Here is a 26,880-nt window from a genome sequence, read left to right as displayed (position 1 = left end):
TTGCCACACTCTCCAGTCTTCAACAAACTTTCAAAGATGATAATCAAGTCACAAATAATTGTGTGCAGGCAGCCTTAGCCTCCTCCAGCTCTCATTTAGCTGTCTCGGTGACAGTGAATGACCTGAAGTTCCTCTCCCTCTGAGAACACCAGGCAGGCAGCTCAGGAGTCACCCCAAGAAGGCAGAGTGAGTAATTTCTGTGAAACACTCGCCTTTGTGCAGAACGCCTGGCTCAGGTGCTCAGGTGGGATGCAGATCTTGGGGAAGTGCAGATCAATCTGACTGAGGGGCATCAAACAGGAGGGTTTTCTTCCAGGGCTTGGTTAACCCCGGGTACTAGAGAAAGCAGCACATACATAACTTTTCAGGGGAAGGTGCCACACTGGTGGGCAAGGTGTGCAGGGAGCCGTCCTACATTCTCCCACCACTGCTGTCCATGGGGGTCTGAGCAGCAGCGGGGGCTGGGCTCTCACCAGGTGCACCCTGAGGAGCAGGGACCCCCCCATGTCAGGAAGACACAGAACTTTGCTGCCAAATCCCGTGTTTTCAAACACTTTTATTGTGGTCCTACATCTTCTTTTAAAAAAAAAAAAGTAAAAAAAAATTTGGATGTTTTTCCTTTTCCTGTCATTTCCAAACATTTATGGGAATTTGCATGTGGGGAGCTGAGGGAGTACAGGCTGTGCCTCCCTTCCTGCTTGTCCAGGGTGTGGTTCCCTATTGCAGCAACTCCTGGCTGCCTGGGAGATTGGGGGGCTGCTCTCTGCTGCACCCCAGAGCAGCAATTGTGTCCACCTTGTGGCTTATTACAAGGACTAACCCCAAGCACCAGTACAGATTGAGGGTGACCTGCTGGAAAGCGCTCTGCTGAGGAAGACCTGGGGTTCCTGACGGACTACAAGTTGTCCATGAGCCAGCAGTGTGCCCTGGTGGCCAGGAAGGCCAATGGTATCCTGGGGTGCCTCAGGAACAGCATTGCCAGTAGGCTGTGGGAGATGATCCTGCCCCTCTGCAGTGCTGTGTCCAGTTCCGGGCTCCCCAGTATAGGACAGACATGGAGCTCCTGGAGCAGATCCAGATGCTGTGGATTAAGGAGCTGGGGCATTTCTCTTCCAAGGAAAGGCTGAGGGAGCTGGGCCTGTTCAACCTCAAGAAGAAACAACTGAGAGGGGATCTCATCAATAATTATCTGAAGGGAGGGTGCCAAGAGCATGGAGCCAGGCTCTGTTCAGTAGCGCTGGGCAATAAGAGGCAATGGGCAGAAACTGCTGCACAGGAAGTTCCACCTAAATCTGAGGAAGAACTTCTTGACTGCGCAGGTGACCCTGCACAAGAACAGATTGTCCAGAGAGGTTGTGTTCCTCAAAGGAGTTATTCAAGAACGATCTGGAACCAACCCTGTTCAACGTGCTCTAGGATGACCCTGCCAGCGCAGGGAGCCTGGGCCAGGTGACCCAATGTGGTCCCTTCCAGTCTCACCCGTTCTGTGATCATATTAGGTAAGACTATCAGTGTTCCAAGAAACAAAACAAGTACATGCGCATTTCAAACAGCAGTCGGGAATATACCATGGTATTTCTTTTGTCCCTGGAGCACTGTTGCGCCCAGCCAAGGCTCCGTCACGCCGTGGGCTCCGAAGGGTCCCCGGCCCCTCAGAACCCCCCACCCGCCCCCGCTGCGCGGCCTCCCCGCCCGGCCCCGCCTCCCGGCAGCCCCCGCGCGCCGCCCGGCCTCGCGAGACTCTGGGCTCTCGCGACAGCGGGGCGCCGCCATCTTACCCGCTCGCTCGGGCGCTCGCTGTGTCGGGCGCTGCGGCTCAGGGCGGCGGGGGGGCCGCCCGTCCCTCTCCGCACCGCCCGTCCCGCTCCGCTCCGCCGCCACACTCGGCCGCGCCGCCCTCCGGCGGGGGGGACCCGCGCTGCGCCCCGGACGCGCTCCCCGGCAGAGGAGCGGCGAGAGCGGGGCCCGCGGAAAGCAGCCGCTGCTCGGCTGGTTCCGCCCCCTCCGTGTCGCTGGGCCTCCGGCCCCTGCCGGGCGGCTTCTGCCCAACCGGGAGGCGGCGGAGAGTGCGGGAGGCGCGGCGGGAGCCGGGGTGCCAGCCGGCCGGCGGGCGGCGCGGACCCCGCCGCCGGGGCTGCTGCTGCTGCTGTTGCTGCTGGCGGGGAGGCGGGGGGCCCGGGCCGCTCTGAATGGTGGTTAAAATGATCATAGAAAACTTCGAGGCGCTGAAATCCTGGCTCAGCAAAACCTTGGAGCCCATGTGAGTAACCGCGACCCTTCTTTGCCCTCTCGCCCCCTCGAAATAAACCTTCCCCGTGTAGAAGATGGGGATCCGCAGGGGCGGGAAACGCGGTGCCGGCGAGTCCCGGGAGGGTACCCCGGGAGATGCCCTCTCAGCACCCTTCTTCCCGGCCGCCGTGTGTGAGGGGCCGCGTCGTTCTTGCGCTCTCCCGCTCCCCCGTCGCCGTCCTCGGCCGGGAGGTAGGACCATCTCCCTCCAGAGGATGCAGCTTCCCCCCCTAGCGACCGCGTTCCTCCTCCCTTTGTAGCCCGGGGAGAGCGGGAGCCGCCGTGTGTGCGTGTGCAGCTCGGCGTGCCCCGCGCTCGGCCCCGGAGATGCGCGGGGATGGGCACGGCCCGCCGCCCCGTGCGGGACCTGCTCCCAGAGGGCTCCGGTGTCGCTGGGACGTCCAGCGGGATCCTGGCATCGTCCCTGCAGGCTCGTCGCGCATCATTCTTGGTTATTTGGAGTATTTGACGCTCTCTGGTTTCCCTTCCCCCAAATAAAACTTGCATCAGTAGAGGACTTGGGAATAGGAGCCCCAGAGAATAATTTGCTTGTTTGTGAATACGTGCGTGCCCTCTAAGGATAACATTCGTGTGAGTAAGTGGGGCTCTTCTGTAAATACATCTTCCTTCTCTCAGTGGTATTTTAGTGGAACTGAAGCGTGAACTTAGTTTTAAAGGTGTATCTTCTGGAAGTATGGTGTCTACAGATGAAAGCATGCACTTTTTTTGTCATTCTGGACCACTATTTTAACATGTCTGAATTAAATTTGCTGGAGTTTGATTTGAGTTAAATGAAGTAGAACTCCTGAATTCAGTCTGGTGTTAGCTTTTGTGCTGAGGTGTTTGCCCACTGTAGCTTTTACTCTTGACGAGCTCAGATGGGGGAATAAAATTTTCCTTATTGCTTCCATAACCATTAGTTATTTGTATGTACAGATACACTTTGTAGGGCTTATGCTGTAATAACTTGAAAAAGTTGTAAGATGCTGGGACATTTTTAGGAGAACTTCACTTGGGTTGTTCTTTTGTTTGTGGCTTTTTTTTGAGGTGGTGGGGAGGAGGTAGTGGTTCTCTTTTATTCCGTAGGGTCTAATCAAGACCACACTGAAATAGATGAACTGAGTTTACTTTCAGTGGTCTTTGAATTAGGCTTGCAACAAATTACACAGAGTGTCTTTGTTATAAAAGGTTTGACGTTTAAGATTTTTATTTTGGGGGGGTAAAAAGGGCATCATCTTGTAAAGCTGTAGTTTGGGGAAGGTGAATTGCTTTTTATCTTGAGTTGGTATAATGCAATATGTTGTGTTCTGGGATAATAGACTTCCCTAGTCCTCTGCTGCATAATGCTCACTATTAGTTTCTGGATACTTTCTTGTATGAATACTTTGTTTAGGGTGATCAGCAGTTTGATGCCAGTATTTTAGAATGTGCTGGTTAAGAGGCTTAGAACAGAGGCAGCTTGATCCATGTTTCTTTGTTTGAATATTAAACCATGAGCTCTGTTAGCAATAGCCACCAGTTACAAGGGTAAAATTGAGATTTTCAGCTTTCATGATCTGTGCAATTTTCTGCTTTTTCCCACTTGGATGACCAGCATGTATCTGTTAGGTTAAATGTGGTGTGTGAGCAGATCAAATGTGGTTGTCATTTTGGAAAACTGTGGAGAGCTAGGGAGATGCTTGTCTGGAGGATGATGAGTTCTCCGCATTTTTAGCTTTGGGAGAAAACAAACCAGCAGTGACTGTCATTCATTCAGTTTTCTGAATGTCCTGTGTAAGTGCATTGTTGAATAGGTATTAGAATTGGTGGAGATGTATTGCCCTTTCCTGGAGTCAGGTACTCCTGGGGGTGCTTTTGGTGTCAGCTGTCTGAAGTGTGTGACTGCGGCCGTGGCTTCTGGCTGTATGAAAACTTCAGTGTTCAGCTACTTCTAAAGAAGTAACTGTTGCACTACTAGTGCAGTGAGGTGCTAACTGCTGATCCTCTGAAGGTGTTGCTGTAGCCCAGAAATGCTTTTTGGTTTGTCTTTTCCTGTTAATGAAACAAAAGTGCCAAATGTTGTGTAGTGGCTCTTTCAGAAACCTTCAGCTGCAAGATACGTGGCTGAACCTCCTGCCTGCACTGAGAAGGACACCGCTGTATTAGGTCATTATCCAGGTGGTGTCTCGGCCCTTTCAAGGGGAGAAGTGCAGTTAAGAAGAACCATAAATAAATTTTATACAAACATGTCTAGATCTATATTTGTGTGCTAGTTACCTAGAGCTGAATAGTTAGAACATGCTGCACTTTCCAAGTTGCCTTTTGCAAGGAGCTAGCCTTTTTTAATCAGGATGGATAACTTGTTCCAAAGGCCATAATGCATGTACTTCTAAAACATAATGGTTCAGAATTAAAATATCGCAATAGCCACAAAAATTGTCTCATTTCATCTTTAAACAGTTCTAAAAATGCTTGTTAATATAAAGAAAAAGGTGCGTTATGTAATTCTATAGACTGGACAAGATTTGGTTGTTGGATTGCCTTCACGTGGAGTCTCTGGGAAACTGTTCATAGACAAGAATGTTTGAAGGGGAGAGATGGTGGAGGATTTAAGATTTGGAATTTTGTTAGTGGTAGGTTGTTGGGTTTGTTTGTTTGTTTTGGACTACTCTAATGCCTCTGGCAAAGCCTTGGTGATCATCCATACAAAAAGGCCTTATGTGAGTTTTGTCTTGTTGCAGTGAGGCAGAAATTGCAAATGCTGCCATGCTGGAGCCTTTGCAAGTCCAGCTCAGTTTAGGGCTAATAGGTCTGTAGGAGCTTTCTACACCTCTTCAAGAAAAGGCTGCTTTTGTCATTTTGGAAGTAACTCTTCGTGCAGAATTGCTAAATATACACACAGAATCATTGCAGATACAGCCATGTAAATGTAGTACCAGTACAAATAAACTTGCAAGAGGCTTTTTGTGCTGTGGCTACTGTGCGTTTGACTAGAATTATCTTGTATATTCAACTCCAGTCAGCTCTGTAAAGAAGGCATTTGTTACCAGTCATCCTTGTTGCTTGCAGACAGCAATGAGCTAAGTTTCTGGTGTTACACACTTTCTTGTTTGTGGCATGGTTTATATCAAGTGTTGGAAAATGTTAAACTTGGAATATAACCGTCTGCCTATCACTTCTGATTTCTGTACTAACAAGGCACTCGCCGAGCCTGTCAATTGTGATGAGTTTCTTTCCTGCAAGTCCGTTCCAGATACTCTATAAACTGTATATAGTCCTTGCTGGAATATTAGGATCTGGCTTGGCAAAGTTCCAAGTAGGGATTTCTTTAATTTTTTTTTCTTGAATTTGTTTGAATCTCTACTTGTGAAAAAAAAATTAGCTTTTTGTACTAATGCTACGCTCACAATTTTGCTTTTAAGACATTGTAATATTCTCCCCCTTGCCCTAATTCTCTACACTGGAAAGTTTCCTTGGTTTTAATTACTTTGTGTAAAATAAATTAAATTGAAATATTTGTGGCCTGCTGAATTTTACTTTCAATTTGATTAAGGCTCACATATCTAATTTTTTTCCACTTCACTGTATTTACATTTTTGTGAAGGTTTGTTCCTGTGCTAAATCAAACTTGAAAAAAAGATGAAATGCCTACAACAACATTGTGCACTGTTTAGGCATACCTCATTTAAATGGAAAGATATTTTTCATTGGTGAATTCTGTAAGAGAATGGGGTGTTGTAATGACTTTCATCAGATGGAATAAAATGAAAATTGTTTAAAGAATATTTTGAGTATATTTATCATTGGAATATTTTTTGGCCAGTGATCTGTGTCCTCTGGTGTTATGCTCTCACTACTCTTTGTTTGTCAAGTTTTTCAGCCCCTTTTTTTGGCTTCACAGGTTACTGAGAAAAGGTAGCAAATAAAAAAGTTTTAACAGTGTTGTAAGGACTATGCTAATAAGCCAGGACATTGGAACCATAGAAATAAGTTAAATGAAAAACCTTGTCATTTATTTCATATGGCACATCATCCTACCAATAACACTTACTGGGCCACCATGAGATTTCTCTGATTTTCCATGAAACTTCCTAAGAAGTTCAGAGGCAATAAGCATTTCTCTTCATTTCACTTATTTTGTTAACACCTCATGTGAAGCTATTTGTAACTAAGACAAATAAAGCACAAATGCACATCAATGGTATGTAGTTTTTAACACTAGTTATTTTTCTGCATCTGCTATGAAACCTGATAGTTTTTTCACCTGACTCACAGAGAGCTACTGTGTTTGAGAAATCAAGGTACCTAAGCTTCTGAGTAAAAATACTATATTAGTATTAAAAGATTGGTACTATTAAGTATAGTTGAAAGCAGAAAATAAAAAGGAGAAAATTACTCCTGTTACAGGAAACCTTTTTTGTTCTTGCAGTGAAGTGAAACCCCTTTGACTGCATTGCGAGTCACAGAGACACTGATGAGTTTTGCTTTCTGCACTGAATGGGTGTTGGAGAGCCAGCAAGCTGACAGCTGTTCTGCCTCATGAGAGCTGTCTTGAATCTAAGGGTGGTATTCTAGGCTGCCAATTACTGCTTGCAGCTGTATGAGCATGTCAGATCTGGGTATCAGAATAATTTCGAACTGATTTAATGGCATCATTAGCTTGAATAGCAGCTCTGGAGGCTGCAGCGTTCCTCGATGTGTTTCTATTGCTTTAAGTACTATTAGAGAGGTAGTTCAAGGGAGGATCATAAGAGTAGTCCTCCTCAGCCACAGTAGTGTCTCAGGATAAAAGTTGGATCCTGCTGAATGAGTTTGTCATTCATTTTACTTACTGAAGTAAGTTTGCACCGTATTACTTTACACCAGAGCTCTTTATAGATTTTATTTTAGTACCAACAGAGTAGCACAACTGCCTGAATTAAGCTGGCTGCACTGCCCAGTAGGCCATGTACATCTTTCTGCACCCACTCAGCCCTGCAAGTAGAAAGCATTTCCCTCTGCCTTCAAACACAGCCGTGTCCACCTTGGTTCATGTCAAGAACTGAGCAGTATTTTAGCAGTTGGTCTTCAGGCAACAAAACTCGATTCTGAAATTTAGGTTATTAACACAGGATCAGAGCATGGCAAATATCATGCACCTACATGTCATTTCCTCTACAGCAGCACCGTTTGTTGCCTGGAGGACTACAGACGTGCTTCTGAGGTTTCACTGTGTTGTGGTAGTTTAAATTTGTCAGGGAACTAGTTTCAGGATTTGCAGCATCTTTTTGGTTTGTACATTTAATTTTAAAACTGAAGAAAAAAATCCCCTTTTGTAGTTCCTTTACATCTTAAAACAGTAGTGTGTGCATACAGCTTAAGGTATGTGTTAATAAGGGCTTTTGAACATACAGCTACATGATTAACGTGTTCTTGCTAACACCTTTTATATCTATTCCACATATGCTGCATTTCTCACCTAATGCTAAAGTCTGTAGTTGCCTGGTGATTCAAAAGTCACAGTGGGTTCTCAGAACATATTTTATATTTAAAAAAATGTGAGTATTGGAAACAAGTTAAAAAGTGTTTAATGAATTGCAGAGTATTCAAATAAGAAGTAAATACTGTACTGAGAGGTCACTCAGCCAAATTACTTTTCCTTTTTCAAATATTATTTGCAACAAAAAAAATAGGACTTACATTTACCCTGACAGTTTAATCTTTTCTGGTTTATCTTTATTTGAAATAGTAATTTCAAATAATGACCACAAAACAACATGAGGTCAGAAACATGAGTTTTTGAACTTTCCTGTGACCTTTATTGAACTGTTCCTTCTGTGATTGAACAGAATATTTGATTGGGAATTGCTTTCCTTTTTGAAGCTTCTATCTGTTGCATAGCAATTGGAGGTATCCGTATAATTCTCTGAAGAACATGTAGAGATCTTGCAAGAGAATTCTTCCATCTATGCCTTCATATCCAATACTGTTTATTAAAGCAGGATTACATGAGCATTCTCCCTTGTTTAAGAGAGAGGAGTAGGCACTGTGTATTTTCTGACTTAGAGAGCACAGACTGCAAAAAAGTATTACTAGAGGTAAAAGCATTTAACTTTGCTAGGAACAATGATAGATGTATATTTCTGAGTATATGATATATATTCAGAATTTGGGTGTAACAAAACATGCTGTGGTGTTTAGTAGTAGCACACACTGGGATGTACTTGCTGCAGTGGAAATGAATTCGGATTACTTGTGCCAGCTGGTGCTTGTTTGTTTGTTAAAGAAAACAAGTGAAAACAGAAGGAGAAATTGGTGATTACAGATGTGTATTAGTGCTTGCAGCACATGGCTGCAGTATGTTGAGGGGATGAAGATAGGGAAATCAGAGTTGAGAAAAGTTTTTCTGCATGCTTCAATGGATGTGGCCATTTTTCTAGCATCCATGAGTTATCATAAGAATGAAGTTATGTATAAAGTTCTGTCACACCTGTAATGTACAAATTGTGTTTATGGTGAGGACTGATGTGCCACACTATATTCAAGTTTATTAAATTCAAACCTGCATTTAATGACTGAAAATGTATATTATTCAATGAGCAGTAGAATCAAATTACAAACTTTTTGTTCGTTTTTAGAGCAACTTAGAGTATTTGAAATGTGTTGGTGGTATTCTTATTTTTCTGAGATACCAGTTAAGGATCTTTCTCTGTTATCCTTCAATCTGCAAGAATATAGCATTATACATGTATTGTATGACAAATCCTTGTGCTACACTGTATATTTGCTGCCATCAGCGTGGATGCCTTTACTGTTTTCTTTATTCTCACATTACTTGTTAACAAAACAAAGTCGATTATAAGAGCATAAAATGCAAGACAAAGAGGTTTAGAAAAACTGACAAAGCTAGCTGAAAAATCAGTGAAAAATCCATGTATGCACAGCAGAGACAGAGACAGAGCAAGCATATTGCGTATTATTCACACACAAAGGCTGCTATTCTCTAAGAAAATACTGTTAAACTAGAGAACATAAAATCTTGTTTGTCAGAAAAACTCAAGGCCCCATAATCCAAACCAGCGGATTTTGACTAAACCAGTGGATGGAGAATTTATACAGAACATTTCAGAATTAAGTTTGAGTGAAAAAATGGAAAGGAATTACTTTTTAAAAAAGTTCCCCCAAACAAAATTATTAAGATTATGTCTAGAACTCTTGATAGCTGTAAAGAAATTTTCAGGCAGACTTCCTTTATTCACAGTTTCATAAACTTAAATTTTTTTTTTTACTTTGTGAGACCAATAAGTCCTGTCTTCCACCACTGGAGGTTGCTAGCAATTTAATTTTAGCATCATCTTAAAAAAAGGCATTGCAAGAGTTTTGAAAAGCCATAAAAGATCATATTATACACTTGACAGATTTATTTAAGATACTATCTAGAGAAACAGTCTTCACATTATTGTGGGGAGAGCAGATTAATTGTGGAGTTTTTTAAGCTTTGAAGAACAGATATAGAAGAGACTTGTGTTTCAAGTCAGCCTCTATCTGTGTAGAGATCATTTGCAGTTTCATTTTAAGAAATTAAAAGAAAGCACAGAAAATCCCAGTGCTGGTTTATAAAAGCATCTTCATCTCACTCTGCCACAAAACTCACTGTATTCATTATTGCTTAATTAGTGTCAATTTGAAATAATTTGCCTCTTAGTATTTTTTTAAAAATAGTATTTGTTAAGTAGCCAGAATTGAAAGCATGTAAATTGTTATTGTAGTAGAAATTCCCCTGTACACACTGAATGATAATAATAGTAGAATTCAGTGCAATCGTTTTGTTTTGTTGATATGTGGCTGTACAGGGTGACAAATGTTGAAACATGTGCACGAGTGCATAGCAGAAAGTGATTCTGTGTTTTACAAATTAAAAGTACATTTTCATTGAGAATATTTTCATAAGCATATCTTGGAGTTGGGTGGATGACTTCAAGTCTTGGGGTGGGCAGGATTGCTAAGATTTCCAAAGTCATCATTGCAGGGAGGATGAAAGCGTTAACTGTTCATTATTTTTAAACATCATCTGTTTGTTTGGGTTTTGGGGTTTTGTTTGTTGGTTTTGTATGGTTTTGTGGGGTTTTGGGTTTGTTTTTTGGGGGATAATTTATGGTTTGTGTATTTTGTTATGGTCTAGGTGGCTTTCCAGAGAAGATTTTCTGGTTTTTATCCTGCTCATGAAAGGGGAATTGCTTTAAACTGAATATGAGGTTGTTGTGTAGTCGGTGCTGTAGGAGCTGGAGAATTAAAACACGTTGTAGTAGTTCAGAGCAGTAGATTTTTACCTTCTAGACTGATTTGGGTTTTTTCCCCCCTTTTTCTCCTTCCCCCCTCCACTAAGTTTTGAGTGTGAGTGTCATTTAAGTAAGTTGTAGAGGATTTTGAACAACAGCTGACTGTTCATATTATTGAATGAGAACCAAATTTATGGAAACTGAAATTAAAAAAGGAAAACTGAGGATAATTGTGTGAAAATTGTCGGCTCCCCTCCTCACCTATCAGGATGAAAACAGCACATTAATTTTCCATGGCAGAATTCAGCTTGAAACTGGGAGAGTACTGAAAATCTGAAGTGCCATTGAAGTTGTGTGAAGAAACAGTAATACAAGTTAATAACTTCTCAAATTCAAGGATTGAGGTTATGAAATGCTGATCTTAGTGCCTGCTGAAGGCTTAGAGAGAACCATCATTACAGACTGTGATGGATACTGTTCAACACTGGGCTTTCAGATAATTTGCTTGGCTGATGTGCTCAGGTGCTTGCAGTGTTAGAGTCCTTCTAGGAGGAGGTTGTGTCAGGTTGTGCATTGACTTGGTGCTCAGACTGTATTTTCTTCTGGATAAAGAATTGTTAGATCTGAATGGGGCAAACTAGGTTTGAAAAATTTCTGAAGAATTTCTAGTCAGTGTGCAGTCTGGTTTTTGATTAGCAGTATATATTTTGTTCATTTAGTGTCCATGGGTTCTTCTGCAATGATTATGAACTCCCATTTCCTGTATCTATAAATAATGCAGACTAACGTGGAATACAGTGGTACATCCACTAGCAGACCAAGTTGCTTTTTCAGCATGAAATTCTAGTATTGCCTCCTTTCTAAAGGATGCTGGGTTACATTTGAAGCTCTGACCTTTAACTTCAGGGTTCTTTGTGCTGGGCCCAGGCTGTCCATAAGTAATGCTGACAGATTGGCTTCCTTTGCTTAGCAGATGTGTTTGCATGGGGGATGTTGCTTGCTGTGCAGGAGATAAGTTTCTCTGGTGAGAGAAATTAGGTTGTGTGATATGTTTGCTTAGGGATTTGGGTTCTTTTGGCCAGTGTCCAAAATAATATCATTTCAATGTTCAACATTTAGATTAATAATTAAGCTCCAATATTTATATTTTACTCATTGTGGAAGGGATTTCAAACTTCTTATTCCTTTAGATGACTATTGGACCTCTATGCTAGAGCAGGATTTGTGTAATGTTCATATTCATTCTGACCATAGATTAATTTTTCTTACTGGTTATTTTTGCTAGAAAGCATGTACAGTCAGGATGCATCAGTGCAGTTTTTTTTCTTACTATTATTCTTTAAAACATTAGTACAAACTTTGATGACCACCCAAATGAGTTGTCTGTATCACATGACCGGTATGCATCCATTCAATCTTGCATTGTTTTGTGGGGCCTGAAGTCTTCTTTGGTATATGCTAAATAAGGAGATTAAGTTGTTTAAGACCAATGTCTCACTATTTCATTAGTTACTCTTTTTAAACATGAATGGTTTTGTGCAGTAGTCTCACTTGCTTTGGCAGGCTTTACACCACCGCCACAAAGTTCATTGTAGATTGCTGTTTGTGAAACATTCTAGAAAATCTGGCATTTATATTAAATAATGTTCTACTGAATGTGGATACATGGCTTTCTTCATTCAAGTTCTTTGTAGATATGCGTAAGACCATCAACTTCTACATCGAGGTGCTCTGTATTTAATTGTAGGTTGAATTCTGAATTCAGATGCGAAATGGATAATGATCCCCTAAATTTCTCTCCATTTTCAGTGTGCCTCTTATAGAAGTGTCTGTTACAATATATGAATTTAGGCTTTTGAAACTGAAAAAATCCGTTTCAGTTTTCATGGTGTTCATATATAAGTAGCAATAAGAACGTTCAAAAGTGTATTTAATAGAATACTCAGGGGTGTGACCTTTTTTTTTTTGTAGCATAGATCACTTCTACTGTATCACTGTATTAATTTGTAATTGGATAGACTGACTTTTCCCAGATAACAGTTACTCAGTGTTGCATTCAGAAGTATTGCCTCCATCTTTGGGAAGTTAGGAAAGTATTCATTGTCTTTGTTTTTTATACAAAACAGTTAGGCAGTTGAAGCTGTTTCTTATGAAACAGTTTGTTCTAGTTAGCTCTGATGTTCTCTGTGCAGTATTGTTAGGAAATATTCTAGGCAATTGTTCTCTTGAAAGGAAAAGTGATACTTAGAACTGTTATCTATCTGGACTCTGTTTTGAAAAATACACCCGAGTATTTTTCAATTGCTTTGGTAGGAAATTATTTTGCCCTATGTATGTATAGGTCATACCAATTTCAGACACTAATTTCTGTAATTAATTTGCTTTTTTTTTTTTCTAACTAATTATTTGCAGATGTGATGCAGATCCATCTGCCCTAGCTAAATATGTTCTGGCTTTGGTAAAGAAGGACAAAAGTGAAAAGGAACTGAAGGCATTGTGTGTTGATCAGCTGGATGTATTTCTTCAGAAAGGTATGGGCTTTGTCATGACAATTAAGATTGAGTGAAAATTCTGTCTTGTTCAGTTTATTCAAGCAATTGTTTACCACAGAGTTGGGCTTTGATCTCTTTATTAGCTTTGTTACTTGGTAGAATGTAATTCAGTTTTCATGAAGTAATTTTAAAAAGCCCAGGTGTATAGGTTAGCATGCATATGTTAGGTATATGTTTTGTTAGTACTCACAGAGGCCCAGAATCATAGAATGGTTTGGATTGAAAGGGACCATAAAGATCCTGTAGTTCCAGCCCCCTGTCCTGGGCAGGGACATCTCACACTAGACCAGGTTTATCAGGGCATGGTCTGACCTGGTCTTGAATACTTCCAGGCTGGGGCATCCACAACTTCCTGGGCAAGTACTGAACCTCTCTCTCTCTATATATATATATGCCAGAAATATTTTCCCAGGTGCTTTATTAAGAGACATTAAATAATGGAAGAATTGAAAACTTACATGAAACATACTTCATTATTGACATGTTTTTTGATTTTGTAAATGTCCTTTTAAATATTACTTAGGGACACAATATTTAAAGAAAATACTCTTTTTTGCTGAATATAGGTTTTGGTTGCTTGTCTGGGTTTTTTGTGTTTATTTATTTTTTAATTTTTAAAGCAAATGTTAACCGTGGTTTTGTATAATGGATATTTGTACACTCCTTACTTTTAGAAACTCAGATATTTGTGGAAAAACTGTTTGATGCTGTGAATACAAAAAGCTACCTACCTCCACCAGAACAGCCATCATCAGGAAGCCTGAAAGTAGAATTTTTTCAGCACCAAGAAAAGGAGACAAAAAAGGAAGAGGTGGGCATTGATTTTAATTTATTTACATGTACATCTTTTTCCTCGTTCATGTAATTTGCTTATGTGTTCAACTTCATAGTGTTTATTAGTAATAGTTATTAGCAATTTATTATGGTTCATATCAGTAATAATTTATGTTTATTAATCATATTATTAATAATTACATGACAGCATTAAAATAAGTCAGAAGATTTGTTCTTGGCTCACTGTGCACTGCTGCACGATTTTTTTAATACAAGTGGGTGTTTCAAATGTAAACCAACGTGGTTTTGCTGAGGCAAAGGTAAATGAGATTATTTGGTGGTGTAGGAGCTGCAGTATAACCTGCATTAGTTCTCTGGTCAAAATTGCTGTTGTAGTTGTGCTGCACTTTATTCTCCATAAATTCTCGCTGCCATTCTAAATTGCAATTCTCATTCCTTCAGCTGCTGGATGCAGATAATATCCTTTTGTCACATGTGTTTATGTTGTTCATTGAGCCAGAAGAGGAAGTTTTTGCTTTTCAATAGCAGCCCAGGTTTGCCTCTGTGAAAGTGTTTTAAGTGTGAACTCAACTAGATAAGCTGCTGATGAAAGAAAGACTTTGGTGCTGGTTGTTGAATATCCATGCTTTCTCAAATCTTCCCAAAGCCTTAATATGGTTTTTTGTCTACCTGCAGTAAAAGCAGCTGTATTTTCAGTGCAGCACTATGAAGATTTATTTTATTTTATCTCAAACAGAGATTTGGATATTCCTAGAAATAGAAATAAGCATGTAACGAAGATTCTCTTATTATGTTAGAGACTAAAATATTTAATTTCAGTGTTACTGCTGATTGCTCAGTGTTCAGAGTTTTTGGTTTTTATTTGGTTGTGCAGAAGTTTGCATTTTAGTGTACTCATATTTTGATCTAATATAATATATATGCTTTGAATGCAGATCGTTAAAGAGGAAGAGCGAGAGAAAAAGTTCTCTAGAAGATTAAATCACAGCCCTCCTCAGTCAAGTTCTCGCTACAGAGACACCAGGTAAAAATTTTTGTTTAACCCCTTGCATTATATCAGTAATCAGATTTTTACTGAATTAAATACTTTGTGTCTGTATTGTCATCTAATAAGCCTGAAAAGAAGGCTTCTATTGCTTTTACACATATGTAGTAAAGTGGCAAGTGTGTGTCAGTGTAACCTGTGTCTTGAGTTGTGCACAGCTATTACCCTTGGAGTTTAAGAAGTAATTCTGGTGTTAGATTTGCAATTTATATTGCAGTATTTGTTCTGCTTGATATTGAGTTTGAATTTTGATTTAGAAGCGTTCCCTTCAATAAGTCTTGGTGCTTCCAACTTGGGGAATATGCAGTACTGGGCAGAAACAGAAATTTTTATATGTTTTAAAATCTTAGGTATGGTAAAAATAAAACAAATAAGCAAAATTAATTTTAAAATCCTTCTGAGAAGAAAGGAGTAGCCATAAGTTCCATACAATTTGTAGCTCTTCTCTAGTTTTCCACTGACATTTCTTGAAGTTTTTAAGTAGTTAAGATTTCAAATTATGGCTTCATAAGTCTTGTAATTAGCCTCTAATATTTCATGTTTAGAAGCCGTGATGAAAGGAAAAAAGAGGAACGTTCTCGGAAGAGAGATTATGACCGAAATCCTCCCAGAAGAGATTCCTACAGGGATCGATACAACAGGCGGAGAGGGAGGAGTCGCAGCTACAGCAGGAGTCGAAGTAGGAGTTGGAGCAAAGAGAGGTTGCGGGACCGCGATCGAGACCGGAGCAGAAGCCGGAGCAGAACGCGAAGCAGAGGTACCAACAGTTGGTCTCTAAAATACGGTGAATGTTTTCTACAAAATTTAGAAACTAAACTTGAAAACTGTGTTCAAAATGTACTAGAATTTCCTCTGTTGTTCTTATTCCTTTATTCAGATTTAGCTTTGTTTTCTGTGGAAATGAGGCTTTTGTGATTGTGTTCTCAGTGCTTGTTTGCCTCCCTTACCCTCTGTTCTTCTTTAATATCTTTGTATTGAGGTGGCTGTGCTGGCCACTTTTAGGCATTGTTGCACGAGAGGCAGAAAAATACAAGTTATTTCCATTTCATTAAGTTATAGGAAACTCGGAATCTGGTTTAGGGAGATAGAGAAACTATTATTGATTTATAAAGGTGGAACTAGCAGAGAAATTGCCCGTTTGGCAGTAAATGACTTGTCAAACAGAACAGTACAGCTCAGTTCTTCTGGTCTTGTCCCCTCTTTAGTGTAGTAGGTGAAGGGCTGCAATTGTTACAATAAATAGTTGCATTTGTGCACATATCCATAGGACTTAAGGCTTCAGTACAGTAGTTTGTAGAATTAAACTTCTTTGAAAAGGGGACTACTTTTTCAGCTGAAAAGAGTGTTTTTTCCCTCAATTGTTTTGAATGGTAAATTGGAAAAGACCAAAGTAATTGAAAAGTGAAAGTAATTTTATATCTTTGTCCTGCCTTTGACAATGTATGGGTAAAAAACACTGTGGTAGAACTCTCCTTGGTGTTATTTTTTTTTTCCCTGTAAAACAGGCCTTGGTAACTCAGCCTTAGAACTAGAAATGCAGATTTCTGGAAAATATGAGAGCAGATATTTTCCAGACAGCTTACTAACGAGAAAATTAAATGACATGCAGCAGTTTAACTAAAAGATGACAACAGGATTAAATCTTAATTTAAAGATTATTTACAGAAACTGAAATGACAGTACCTTATGGACAATATTTTATAGTGAAAGCTTTGTTTCTTAGAACATGAAGAAAAGCCGGTTTTAACCACACTAATGAGCCATCTTTAAGATATTTCATAATGTTCCTTTAATGTGGAGTTACTTAAGTCTATTAACTCATGTCATGACATAATTAGTCTGTCTTAAATGGGGTACTTACTTTTTATTTGGTGGTAATACTAGAAAATGAAGATAATAGTTTGTATGTATTCAGAATGAAAGGTTATTTTACTTGCTGTATCTGCCCAGGAGTGTTCCACACCTGTCAAGCATTATTATTTCACCTATTAAGACAAAGCTTTGCATGCAATAAATACATTCATTTGAGTGCAGCAGAAAATGAAGATCAACAAAATGAAGACACAACAATAACATTGTCTGGAAACATTAAAGATTTGTAACTTTTATAGTATTTTCAAGCTGTGGTTACCCTTTTCTTGCCATTGCTTCCCTTTATTCAAAATAACTTTACATCTGAAGTTCTTACATCCATCACTAAAGAAAATGTACTCTGCCTGAAGTTAAATAGAATATCTGCTCTACTGTGGATATATCTGTTATTAAAATTGCCCAGGGACTGACTATGTACTTCAGAGATTATTATTTTTCTGATTAAAACTTTGGAATGTAGAATCATGGAATAGCTGAAGTTGGTGGAGACCTCTGAAGGTGATGTAGTCTAACACCGTTTATCCAAACAAATAAACTGGAGCAGATGGCTTAGGACCAACTGGGTTATAAATAACTCCAAGGGTGGAGACTCAACAGGCACTTTGGGCAACCTGTAAAACATTTCAATTATTGTGGATATGTATTGAGTTGATGTGGAGTAAAGATACTTAGAGAGTAGTGGCTGCTACTGCTGAAAAGGTGGATAAGGAATTATCGAGTATAATTTTTATTTTTTTTATTTTTTGTTACAGAAAGGGATTTAGGAAAGCCAAAATATGACATGGATAGAACAGATCCATTAGAGAACAATTATACTCCAGTTTCTTCTGTGACAAATATTTCATCTGGCCACTACCCTGTCCCTACACTGAGCAGTACTATTACTGTTATTGCTCCTGCTCATCATGGAAATAACACTACTGAAAGTTGGTCGGAGTTCCATGAAGAGCAGCTGGACCACAACTCCTATGGAAGACCTCCGCTGCCAAAGAAACGCTGTAGAGATTATGATGGTAAGTGCATTTTAATTTTTTAATTGCTTCCTGCAGGTATGATTGTCCCCTTTATGAAAAGATTCAGGTAATTCACCCTCCTTTTTCTGATTTTCTCTAGTATACTGGTGTTTTTCTATTGCACACTTCTTGATTGCAAATTTTTCCATGTTACCACTTCTTGCTTACTTCAGACAGCTTGCTCTTTTAGTGTTTGTCTAATTTTTTACTTGCTAAGACTATTTTGTATAAATTAAAAAAAGTAGATTAAAAAAAATCCATTTTTACCCAGGTTTGCTGTCCTAGGTCATGTTCTAATCAAATACTGCGTGTGCTGGTTTTGACAATGGTTGGCACCTTAGTGGTCTCATCGTATTTCATTCTATCCTAACTAACAGGCAATTTTTAACTAGAAAGGTCTAGAGCTGAAACTTCCCAGGCTCATTTCTTTCTGTGTAGGTGTTTCTTAAAACTGGCTAGGTTTTCACTTATCTCTGTCTTAAGCTTTCATTTTAAATATCTTGTGCCAAAATACACACAAGAGGCTGCTGCAGCTGGCAGTGCCTTAACTAAACTCAACCCGTCAACCTGTGAACTCAGGAGAGTTGAAATCTTCCTGTAAAGTTCTTTCTGATGGATTTTGTTGTTGTTTTAGTGCATACCACAGTGAGGAGTTTAAATTCTAGGCCAGTTTAAATTCAGAACTCTGATTAGAATTTTTTTTAAGTAAAAAAAAATGGGAAACTGAGCTTTCAAGTGTTGGCAGAGTTGTACTGACAAAGAATAGCTTTGCCAGTGTACATCACAGCAATATGGAGCAAGTGGAATTGTGAATGTGTCATTTTGTTTTGAAGTTTTCTCTCTTCAGTGGCTCCATGTTTCCATCATACTGTTCTTCCTATCTGCACTTTCAAATTTTCAGCTTTACACACTGCTGAAATTCTGGTTTTGTTCAACATTTCAATTTAATGTGCTCTATAACTCTTCTTGAAGATGCGGTAATACATACATACTGCTTCCCCGCATCATGTTTTGAGGAAGTGAGCTTTTCTTCCTATTTACCAGAAGGTGTTTCAGCCTTTTCCCTGTATTGCACTGACTGGTATTTTGGTGTTGTTTCTGTGGACACTGTTGCTGAACAGATAATAAAGAAGAGTCTGGGCTAGAAAGGCCCTTTAAAGTCATCTAGTCTGGCATCCCTACAGTAGGCAAGGTCATCTTCAACGAGATCTTGTTGCTCAGAGCTCACTCCAGTGTGACCTTGAATGTTTCCAGGAATGGGGCATCCGCTGCTTTTCTGGGCAACCTCTTCCACTGTTTAACCACCCTCATTTTAATAATTTCTTTTTCTTATATTTGCTTTGAATCTACCATTTTTTAGTTTAAAACTGTGACCTCTGGTCCTATCACTTCATGTCCCACTAGAAAGTTTGAAGTATAAAGGCTGCAGTGAGTACTTAAATTCACTGCTCTGAGCCTTCTTTTCTCCAGTCTGAACAGCTCCAGCTCTCAGCCCTTCCTCATAAGAGAGGTGCTTCAGGCTTTTGGTAGTTTTTGTGGCCCTCCTCTGACCTCATTCTATGTTTGACTTGTATGTAAAAAAAAGTGAATGTGTATTCATTTTTATTTATATATATTTAATATTTACAAATGCATATATTATTTGTAAATTACAAATTTTGTTCTTATGTAACCACATTAAACTATGGCAAATGTTTATGTTTCCTGAAATAATTGCAAAAGAAGAAAAAAGTGAGTGAATTTGCTCATGTTGGAATTCCATAATATTAACTTCTAACTTTTAATTGGGGTTTCTCAATCCTAGCATCTGCACTTTTTGCTTAGAAACAAATTGATTTTGTTAATGTGATGACATCTAGAGTTCATTCTTTGCTTTCACCATTTGTTACAATACAGTGCAGAATTAGTTCTTTAACAATAAATTAAACACTTTTGTCCTAGCAAGTTTCTGCAATGTCTGTTTGTGCTGAGTGTTTAGAATAAAGTTAAACAATTTCATTTTCTAATCTAAGCTTCCGCTGGTATGTGGAGCTCTTAATTTACAAACTGCTGCATTACACATTGAATGTCTTGTATCTACCCTGAATGGAGCCACAGCTGAATACTAACGTCAGTTCTTTTTGATGTTTCAGAGAAGGGTTTCTGTATGAGAGGAGACATGTGCCCTTTTGATCATGGAAGTGATCCAGTAGTGGTAGAAGATGTGAATCTTCCTGGCATTCTGCCTTTTCCAGCACAACCCCCTGTTGTCGAAGGACCACCTCCTCCTGGACTTCCTCCCCCTCCACCAATTCTCAGTCCTCCTCCTGTTAACCTTAGACCCCCAGTACCACCACCAGGCCCCTTACCACCTAGCCTTCCACCTGTAACAGGTAATTACAAAAGATTAAACCCAGGGGTTTTTTTTAAGAAAGCCTGGATCTCACTTGAATTGTATGCAGTACAAAAAGCTGTTTTGAAGAATCCCAGCTGTATTATGTACAGTTGAACTGTGCTCTACTATGGCATAGCTTACCTGAAAATTATTCTGTCTGATGATAATTGTTGCAGAGTTGGTTATTGTAAAATGCTGCATGCTAAATGTGACTACCCTGTAATATGGAATAATATTTTCATTGTATTTAAGCAAAAGCCTGACATGGCAAAATTCAGTTCCTTGAGTATTATAGGAGAAGTTGTCGAAAATTGACTACTGTCAAAGAAATGAAAATCCTGGAAACAACTGATCCTTACTGTTTCATTCACAGTAATGGAAGTAAAGATAATTCATGACCACATCAAATTTATACCTGAAAATACCATTTAAGATAAATTTTAAAACTAAACTTGTAAACTAACTAAGAAAAAGTCTCAGCTTTCTGTACTGTTTCACTGGGAAGTACTTCAGCTGAAGCACTAAGAATTACATGAAAATTTATGAGCCTGGCTGTCATTTATAAAGTAGTTAAAGTTTAGTGCTCAGTTGCCTTGTGTGGTTTAAAAGCTGTTATGTTAGTTTTATATGATTATTCCTTTCTCTCTTTTTTTCCTAACTTGGGTGTGTCCCACTTCATAAAATTATTCAGGAGTAATTGATATTTGATCTTGCTTAGAAGTTTCTTAAACTGTTTTAATTTCCTGTTGATAGTATATTTAAGAAATATATGAATGAATGTATTTATTTCAGTTAATATAGAATGTAACTTCCTCTGGTTTGGGCAGTTCTGCCTTACATGCTATTTTCAGATCTGGTTCACAAATTCAGATATATCACTTTATAACTTTTCCCAAAACCTACTCTTGTCAGTGATTAAACTGAACATCAGGCTTGACTGCTCAGCTTCGAAGGATTCACATTACCTGTTTTAAAAAAAGTCAAACCAACCAAACAAAAAAGCTCCCTCAATTTTAATAAGAGTTCCTTTAGAGTTGAAGGTTTCTTCTTGAGTATTTGGAAAAATAATTTCAATCAAGTTAGTCATTGTCATCATGGCATATTTTTGTAATATTAAAAAAACCTTTTTTACTTCAAAAGTAGAATTTGTTTCTTTGATCAGCTTTTATTGAGCATTTTGAAATGCTTCATTTGGTAAAGATGAATACTGGTCTAGCAATTAAATTTTACTTGTAGAAAGAAGGTGTTTGGAGAAATGTTAAATGATTCAAATGCTTTTCTGTCTAATCCAAGTTGTGAGTCATTTGCTGTTGGGGGTGGTTTCATGAGAATTTGTGGTACAGCATCAAGTCTACAGATGTGCCCTCTCAGCCTCTTTTTTCTTAAATAACCTTAAAAGCATTTCAGATCAGTTTCTTTACAAGGGGAGTGTAATGAACATGTAGTGGATAATAAATGAATGCAGCGTTTTCCTTTGTTTCTGACAGGACCACCCCCTCCCCTTCCACCACTGCAGCCTGCTGGCATGGATGCCCCCCCAAACTCAGCCACCAGCTCAGTTCCTACCGTTGTTACCACGGGTATTCATCACCAGCCGCCTCCTGCTCCACCCTCTCTTTTTACAGCAGGTGTAGTACTGAGGCTTTGCCCACAAGGTTTGCTAAGTAGAATAACATTGATTCATATTATACTGTACTTTATAGAGATTATAATGTCATAGTTTGGGAGAATAAGTTTGTATCGTATAGATTGTGACAGTAAATTAACATTCTTCTTTTGAGACTTAATTCAAGACGTAAAGTAAAATTTGCATATAAAGTGTGAATTTTGACTGGAGAGTAATATTTTCATTGTGTTAAAGCAGAAGACTTTGCATGATGGTTTTTCATGATAGTGGTTATACCACTCTTTTATTGTAACTTTATATTGTAATTAAATTAAATATTATATCTGAAAGCTTAAGAGTTTTAACTGCAATTTATTTTAATTAGACAATTTCTTTGTTACCAGAAACGTATGACACAGATGGCTATAATCCAGAAGCTCCAAGTATAACAAATACTTCAAGACCTATGTATAGACATAGAGTACATGCCCAAAGACCAAATTTGATAGGACTCACATCAGGTGATATGGATCTACCACCCAGAGGTATGCTCTCAAAGCTATACTTAGTTTAGCTGATTTTTTTACATTAATGCAGGTTGAGGAACTTTGCAGAGAATACTTCAAAATACAGCATTTTCCTAAAGTCTTCTGGAATTAAGAGATGTTTAGTTAAATAGGGAACTATGTCTGTAATTGCTTTGTATGTGCATTTTTACAGGTAGAATGAAATCTCTTGCTAGAGTATTGCAGTTTACCTCTAGCTGTAGTAACTGGTCACTTTGTGTATCTTCTGAACAGAAAAAATGTTAATGTTTCTGTAGTAGAATCTCAGGATGATTTTTTGCTTATAGAGGAGGGAGTCATTTTTATCTGGTAGCAGCAGTTTATGCACGAATAATCTTAACCTCACAGTTCCTGTGATCCTGAGAAGAAGCAGCAGCACACAAAATAACAATGGAAAAGGGATAAAACCATTTTTAATGTGGTTTTTATTTGCATTTGTATGTATTTCTATTTAATCTTACTATGTTTCTGTTGGTGTATTTTCAGTGAGGAGTCCCCCAGTGTGATTCCTGTTCTTCAGCAAAAGTGACTCCTTTCCCAGTCCATCCATAAATCTTGCTCCTAGGTGCTATTGCCCTGGAGTAATGTGCATTTCCTATCATGACCATTTTTGTGTGTGCCATCTAATAGTAGAATGGAGGTGTTAGCTGGAGTGGTGTGAGCCTCAGAGTATTGCATGGGACATTGTGAATCATTGTGAATCAGAGCACAGTCATCTCAAGGCAGATGCCTTCTGTCACACCTCTTTTGTTTTCTGTATGTGTGATGTAACTGTGACAAAATGAGTGCTATTAGCTACTTTGATCTGTCACAACATCTGTTGATAGTTAAGAAGTCTGTGACCAAGGTTTGATTCAGTCAGAGCAATAATCATAGTAATTTCAAAATAAACAATTGTGCTTTTCAGTGCAAATTCAGTGTGAGCAGAATATTGTTTTACAATCAAATGCACAGAAAATAAATTATAAAAATGTAAAATCTTCTCATCTATTTACAGAAAAACCTCCTAATAAAAGTAGTATGAGAATAGTGGTAGATGCTGAATCCAGGAAAAGAACAATTGGTGCAGGGGATGGTGGAGTTCCTACAAAGAAGACTTGGTTTGACAAGTGAGTGACTGTTAACACAGTGTTGGCTTTAGAGCTGGAATTTCATTAACTGTTTTACTGTAATCTGAAACATATATATATGTATATATATAAATTGCAAGCAAGTGAAACTGAGTACACTGATGGTACTAAAGTAAGTCATACTAAAGTGTGAGCTGTATTTATTTGACTGTTTCCTATCAAAGATAGTATACAGATAGATGAAGTTTCTTTGGATGATACTAAGATCTGTTCCTTGAAAGTTGGCACGATATAAGAAACAGGGAAGCTGCAGTGTGATGGTTGTTAGATGACTGATTTAGTTGTGAAATGTGAATTTTATCACTGCTAATTTGATTTGAGTTGCCAGGTATGTTACTGAGAAAAAACCAGAAGGTGCAAGGTTGGAAGGGATTTTAAGAGATTGCTGGGAGTGAGGAAAGCCTTGAAGTAATAGTTATTTGAAACAGTAGTGGGGAAGTTTCATGGAATAGCTAAGAAGCAGTTTTTGGAAAGAAGCAATGTAAAAGTCAGCAATTACACTGACATGAGCAAATAAATATGAATTATTTCACAGATTTATGTGCTGAGGTATGCTGAGAATATCAGTGGGGAAGATAGCAGTTGTATGGGTGTGTGTCCTGTACTCTCCTTCACTCTTCTAAAATTGCATTATTTTTAAGTCTGCAGATCTTTGTGTCTCATACACACATGCTTCTGTGTAAGCATATACAATTTAACATTGTGTTTGCTAGTTTGCTATGGATTTCTGGCTTGATTTTTTATTTGTTGCAGGCCAAATTTTAACAGAACAAATAGTCCAGGTTTCCAGAAGAAAGTGCAGTTTGGAAATGAAAATACAAAACTTGAATTGAGAAAAGTTCCGCCAGAACTTAACAACATCAGCAAACTTAATGAGCACTTCAGTAAGTTTGGAAACTTAGTCAACTTGCAGGTAAGAGTCAACAAAGAGAAAGCAATATGTTTTGATGTAAAGGTAGTGGTAGTTGCTGAAAGAAGAATGCCATTTTTTTTCCTGGTTCCCTGAAACTCCTAATTATTTTCCTAACTTGTTTCTTAAACAAGATCTCATTGTTTTTAATGATATTGCCATTCAAGAAGCAGAAATGAAATGTTATAGTCATCTTTTAGATTTTGAACAAATGTGTTCCTCAGAGATAAGACTTTTAAGAGACATTGTTTAAAACATTGAAAATTGATTGCACATGGGTTTTTCTCACACATTTTATCAAGTTTGGATATGCTCTCATAAACACTCTGTATATTCAGAGATAAATTGTAAATACAGAAAACCTGCATTTCTCATCCAGAAGGCAGTCCCTGTGACATAATTGCTTTCCATGGTAATGACGGTTTGTCCCTTAAAATCACTTTGTGATTTATTGGAGTCACCCAATAAGCAATTGAAGAGAGAGGAAAGCAATGAAAGAACTAGGGCCTGACTTAGGCTGATGTTACATATTGCAGGCTACACGGGTAATGTCAGTATTGCATACCCAGTTTCTGAGCTACTCAGTGTGACCTTTCACTGTGCTTCATTATCAACAAGTTTCAGGTGCTACCATGCATTTTTCTAAACCCTTTCTTGTTTCTACTGAGGGCTGGAATGAAGAAGTGCAGCAATATTTTTGTGCATACTGATACAGTACAGAATAAACACTCTGTGCCTGTCTGAACACTGGAGGGATTTTAAATCTCTCTTAATTGCTATTAAACATTTCTTAAGCTTTTCTGTAGTTTACCTAAGAATATGGTGTATTAGCAGGCAATATTATTCATTAAGGCAAGTAAAACATGGCTGTGTATGGAGAGACAGATATGTATATGGAGATTGCAAGCTGTGCTCTTCTTGCAGAGTATAATCTTGGCTTTGGAAGCTAAAATGATGTGTTAATGCTCAAGGGAGGGAAATCAAAATGAACTTTGCTGTCTAGCTCTAATATTAGATACGACATTTACTATCTGACCCCTGCATTTTTCATAGTAATTTTCTTTATTTTGCTGATGTTTCCTTTTGTCTTTCAAACAACTGCTCATATTTGCAAACAGAAATACTGTTACTGGTTGACTGGGGGTTTTGCTTTACTTTGTTAGTTTGAGGTTTTTTAAACTATTCTTAAAGTTTATTAGCATAAACTCGAGGTTGATTTTGACACCAGGCCTTTGAAACGGACTCATGAATGGGAAGTATCTAATGACACATATTGGGATTTGGGTGCAAATTGTGAGCTTCTAAGCCTAAAAGCTAATGATTTAATGATCATTTAGACACAAATGAGAATCCTCTGTATGGTAAGTTTTGTTCTTCTGTTTTAAATCCTAGGTTGCATATCAGGGTGATCCAGAAGGTGCCCTTATTCAGTTTGCCACCCATGAGGAAGCAAAGAAAGCTATATCAAGTACAGAAGCAGTATTAAATAATCGTTTTATTAAAGTTTATTGGCATCGAGAAGGCAGCGCACCGCAAATCCAGCCTACTGCACAGAAGGTAGAGGATCTAAGTCTGTTTTAGCATATTATGTAAAAAAGAATCTTCTAAACATTTTTAAGAGACTGTTTATATCAAGTAAACGAAGTCCTTTTGAAATAATGATTACTTCATGTAATTAATTTCCAAAGTCACTCTTCAGTTGTAAATTCTTTGACCTGATAAACAACATTCAGCAGTTGATTAGCAAGATGAGACCGAAGGTATTTAAGGAAAGCCCTTCTGTGACTTTCTGTGTATTCCACTCTGTTATCATGTCAAGCAAGATTTGATGAAGCTCTCTGCTGAATAACGTCTGTTTTGCTTTAATTAATATAGGCTTTTTTGATTTCTATTGGTGAGCATAAGAAAGGCAGCAGAGTTATATTTCTTTTCATGAAAGATGATCTCCATTTGCTTCCATTAGATTCTGGTCTTTCCCTTTCCCTTCCTGTTGAGCATGCGTATTGTTGTACAAAGTAACAGAACAATTTGGTTTACATGTAGGTGTCTCTGTGTATACACACGTAGATCTAAGGACTTGCAAACAACAGTGGAAAAGAACTGCATTACAGAGACTGATTTTCTAGGAAGGGATCAGGGATGTTTTTAAGTAGGGAGGTAGTTGATGATCTCTGTGATATCCAGGGATAGAATGTCTGGGAATGGATTGGAGGTGTATCACAAGAGGTCCAGAGTGGGCATGAAGCATTTCTTTGCTGAGAGAGTGGTCAGACAATGAAACCAGTTTTCTAGAGGGGCGGCTGATGGCCCCAAGCCTGTCACTGTTTTTAAGAGGTATTTGGACAGTACTGTTAACAATGTGCTTTAACTTCTAGTCAACCCTGAACTTTTGGTCAACCCTGACCAGACAGTTGGACTAGATGATTGTTGCAGGTCCCTTACAACTGAAATACTCTGATCTACATTTTTTTATTGAATGGCAGAGACACAT

At 38.8% G+C, this 26,880-nt stretch overlaps 1 protein-coding gene across 3 annotated transcripts in view; it reads left to right on the top strand.

The window, feature by feature from the left end:
* Positions 1-2,146: 2,146 nt before the first annotated feature.
* Positions 2,147-26,880, top strand: part of RBM26 (RNA binding motif protein 26) — a 46,883-nt gene continuing 22,149 nt past the window's right edge. For 2 of the 3 annotated variants that reach the window (XM_054271449.1, XM_054271447.1), the window contains exons 1-12: positions 2,147-2,260; positions 12,939-13,057; positions 13,753-13,889; positions 14,809-14,897; positions 15,464-15,675; positions 17,543-17,803; positions 19,936-20,175; positions 21,665-21,832; positions 22,188-22,328; positions 23,347-23,458; positions 24,233-24,392; positions 25,782-25,946. In XM_054271449.1, coding sequence (XP_054127424.1) covers positions 2,190-2,260; positions 12,939-13,057; positions 13,753-13,889; positions 14,809-14,897; positions 15,464-15,675; positions 17,543-17,803; positions 19,936-20,175; positions 21,665-21,832; positions 22,188-22,328; positions 23,347-23,458; positions 24,233-24,392; positions 25,782-25,946 — 1,875 coding nt within the window. In that variant the 5' untranslated portion in view covers positions 2,147-2,189. The remainder of the gene's footprint in view (positions 2,261-12,938; positions 13,058-13,752; positions 13,890-14,808; positions 14,898-15,463; positions 15,676-17,542; positions 17,804-19,935; positions 20,176-21,664; positions 21,833-22,187; positions 22,329-23,346; positions 23,459-24,232; positions 24,393-25,781; positions 25,947-26,880) is intronic. The other variant, XM_054271448.1, reaches the window with a different exon arrangement.

Source organism: Melozone crissalis, unplaced genomic scaffold, assembly GCF_028551555.1.
Source record: "Melozone crissalis strain CALT ecotype California unplaced genomic scaffold, PUWL_Pcris_2 ptg000013l_1, whole genome shotgun sequence".
Lineage (NCBI taxonomy): Eukaryota > Metazoa > Chordata > Aves > Passeriformes > Passerellidae > Melozone > Melozone crissalis.
This window is presented reverse-complemented; position numbering and strand designations above follow the sequence as displayed.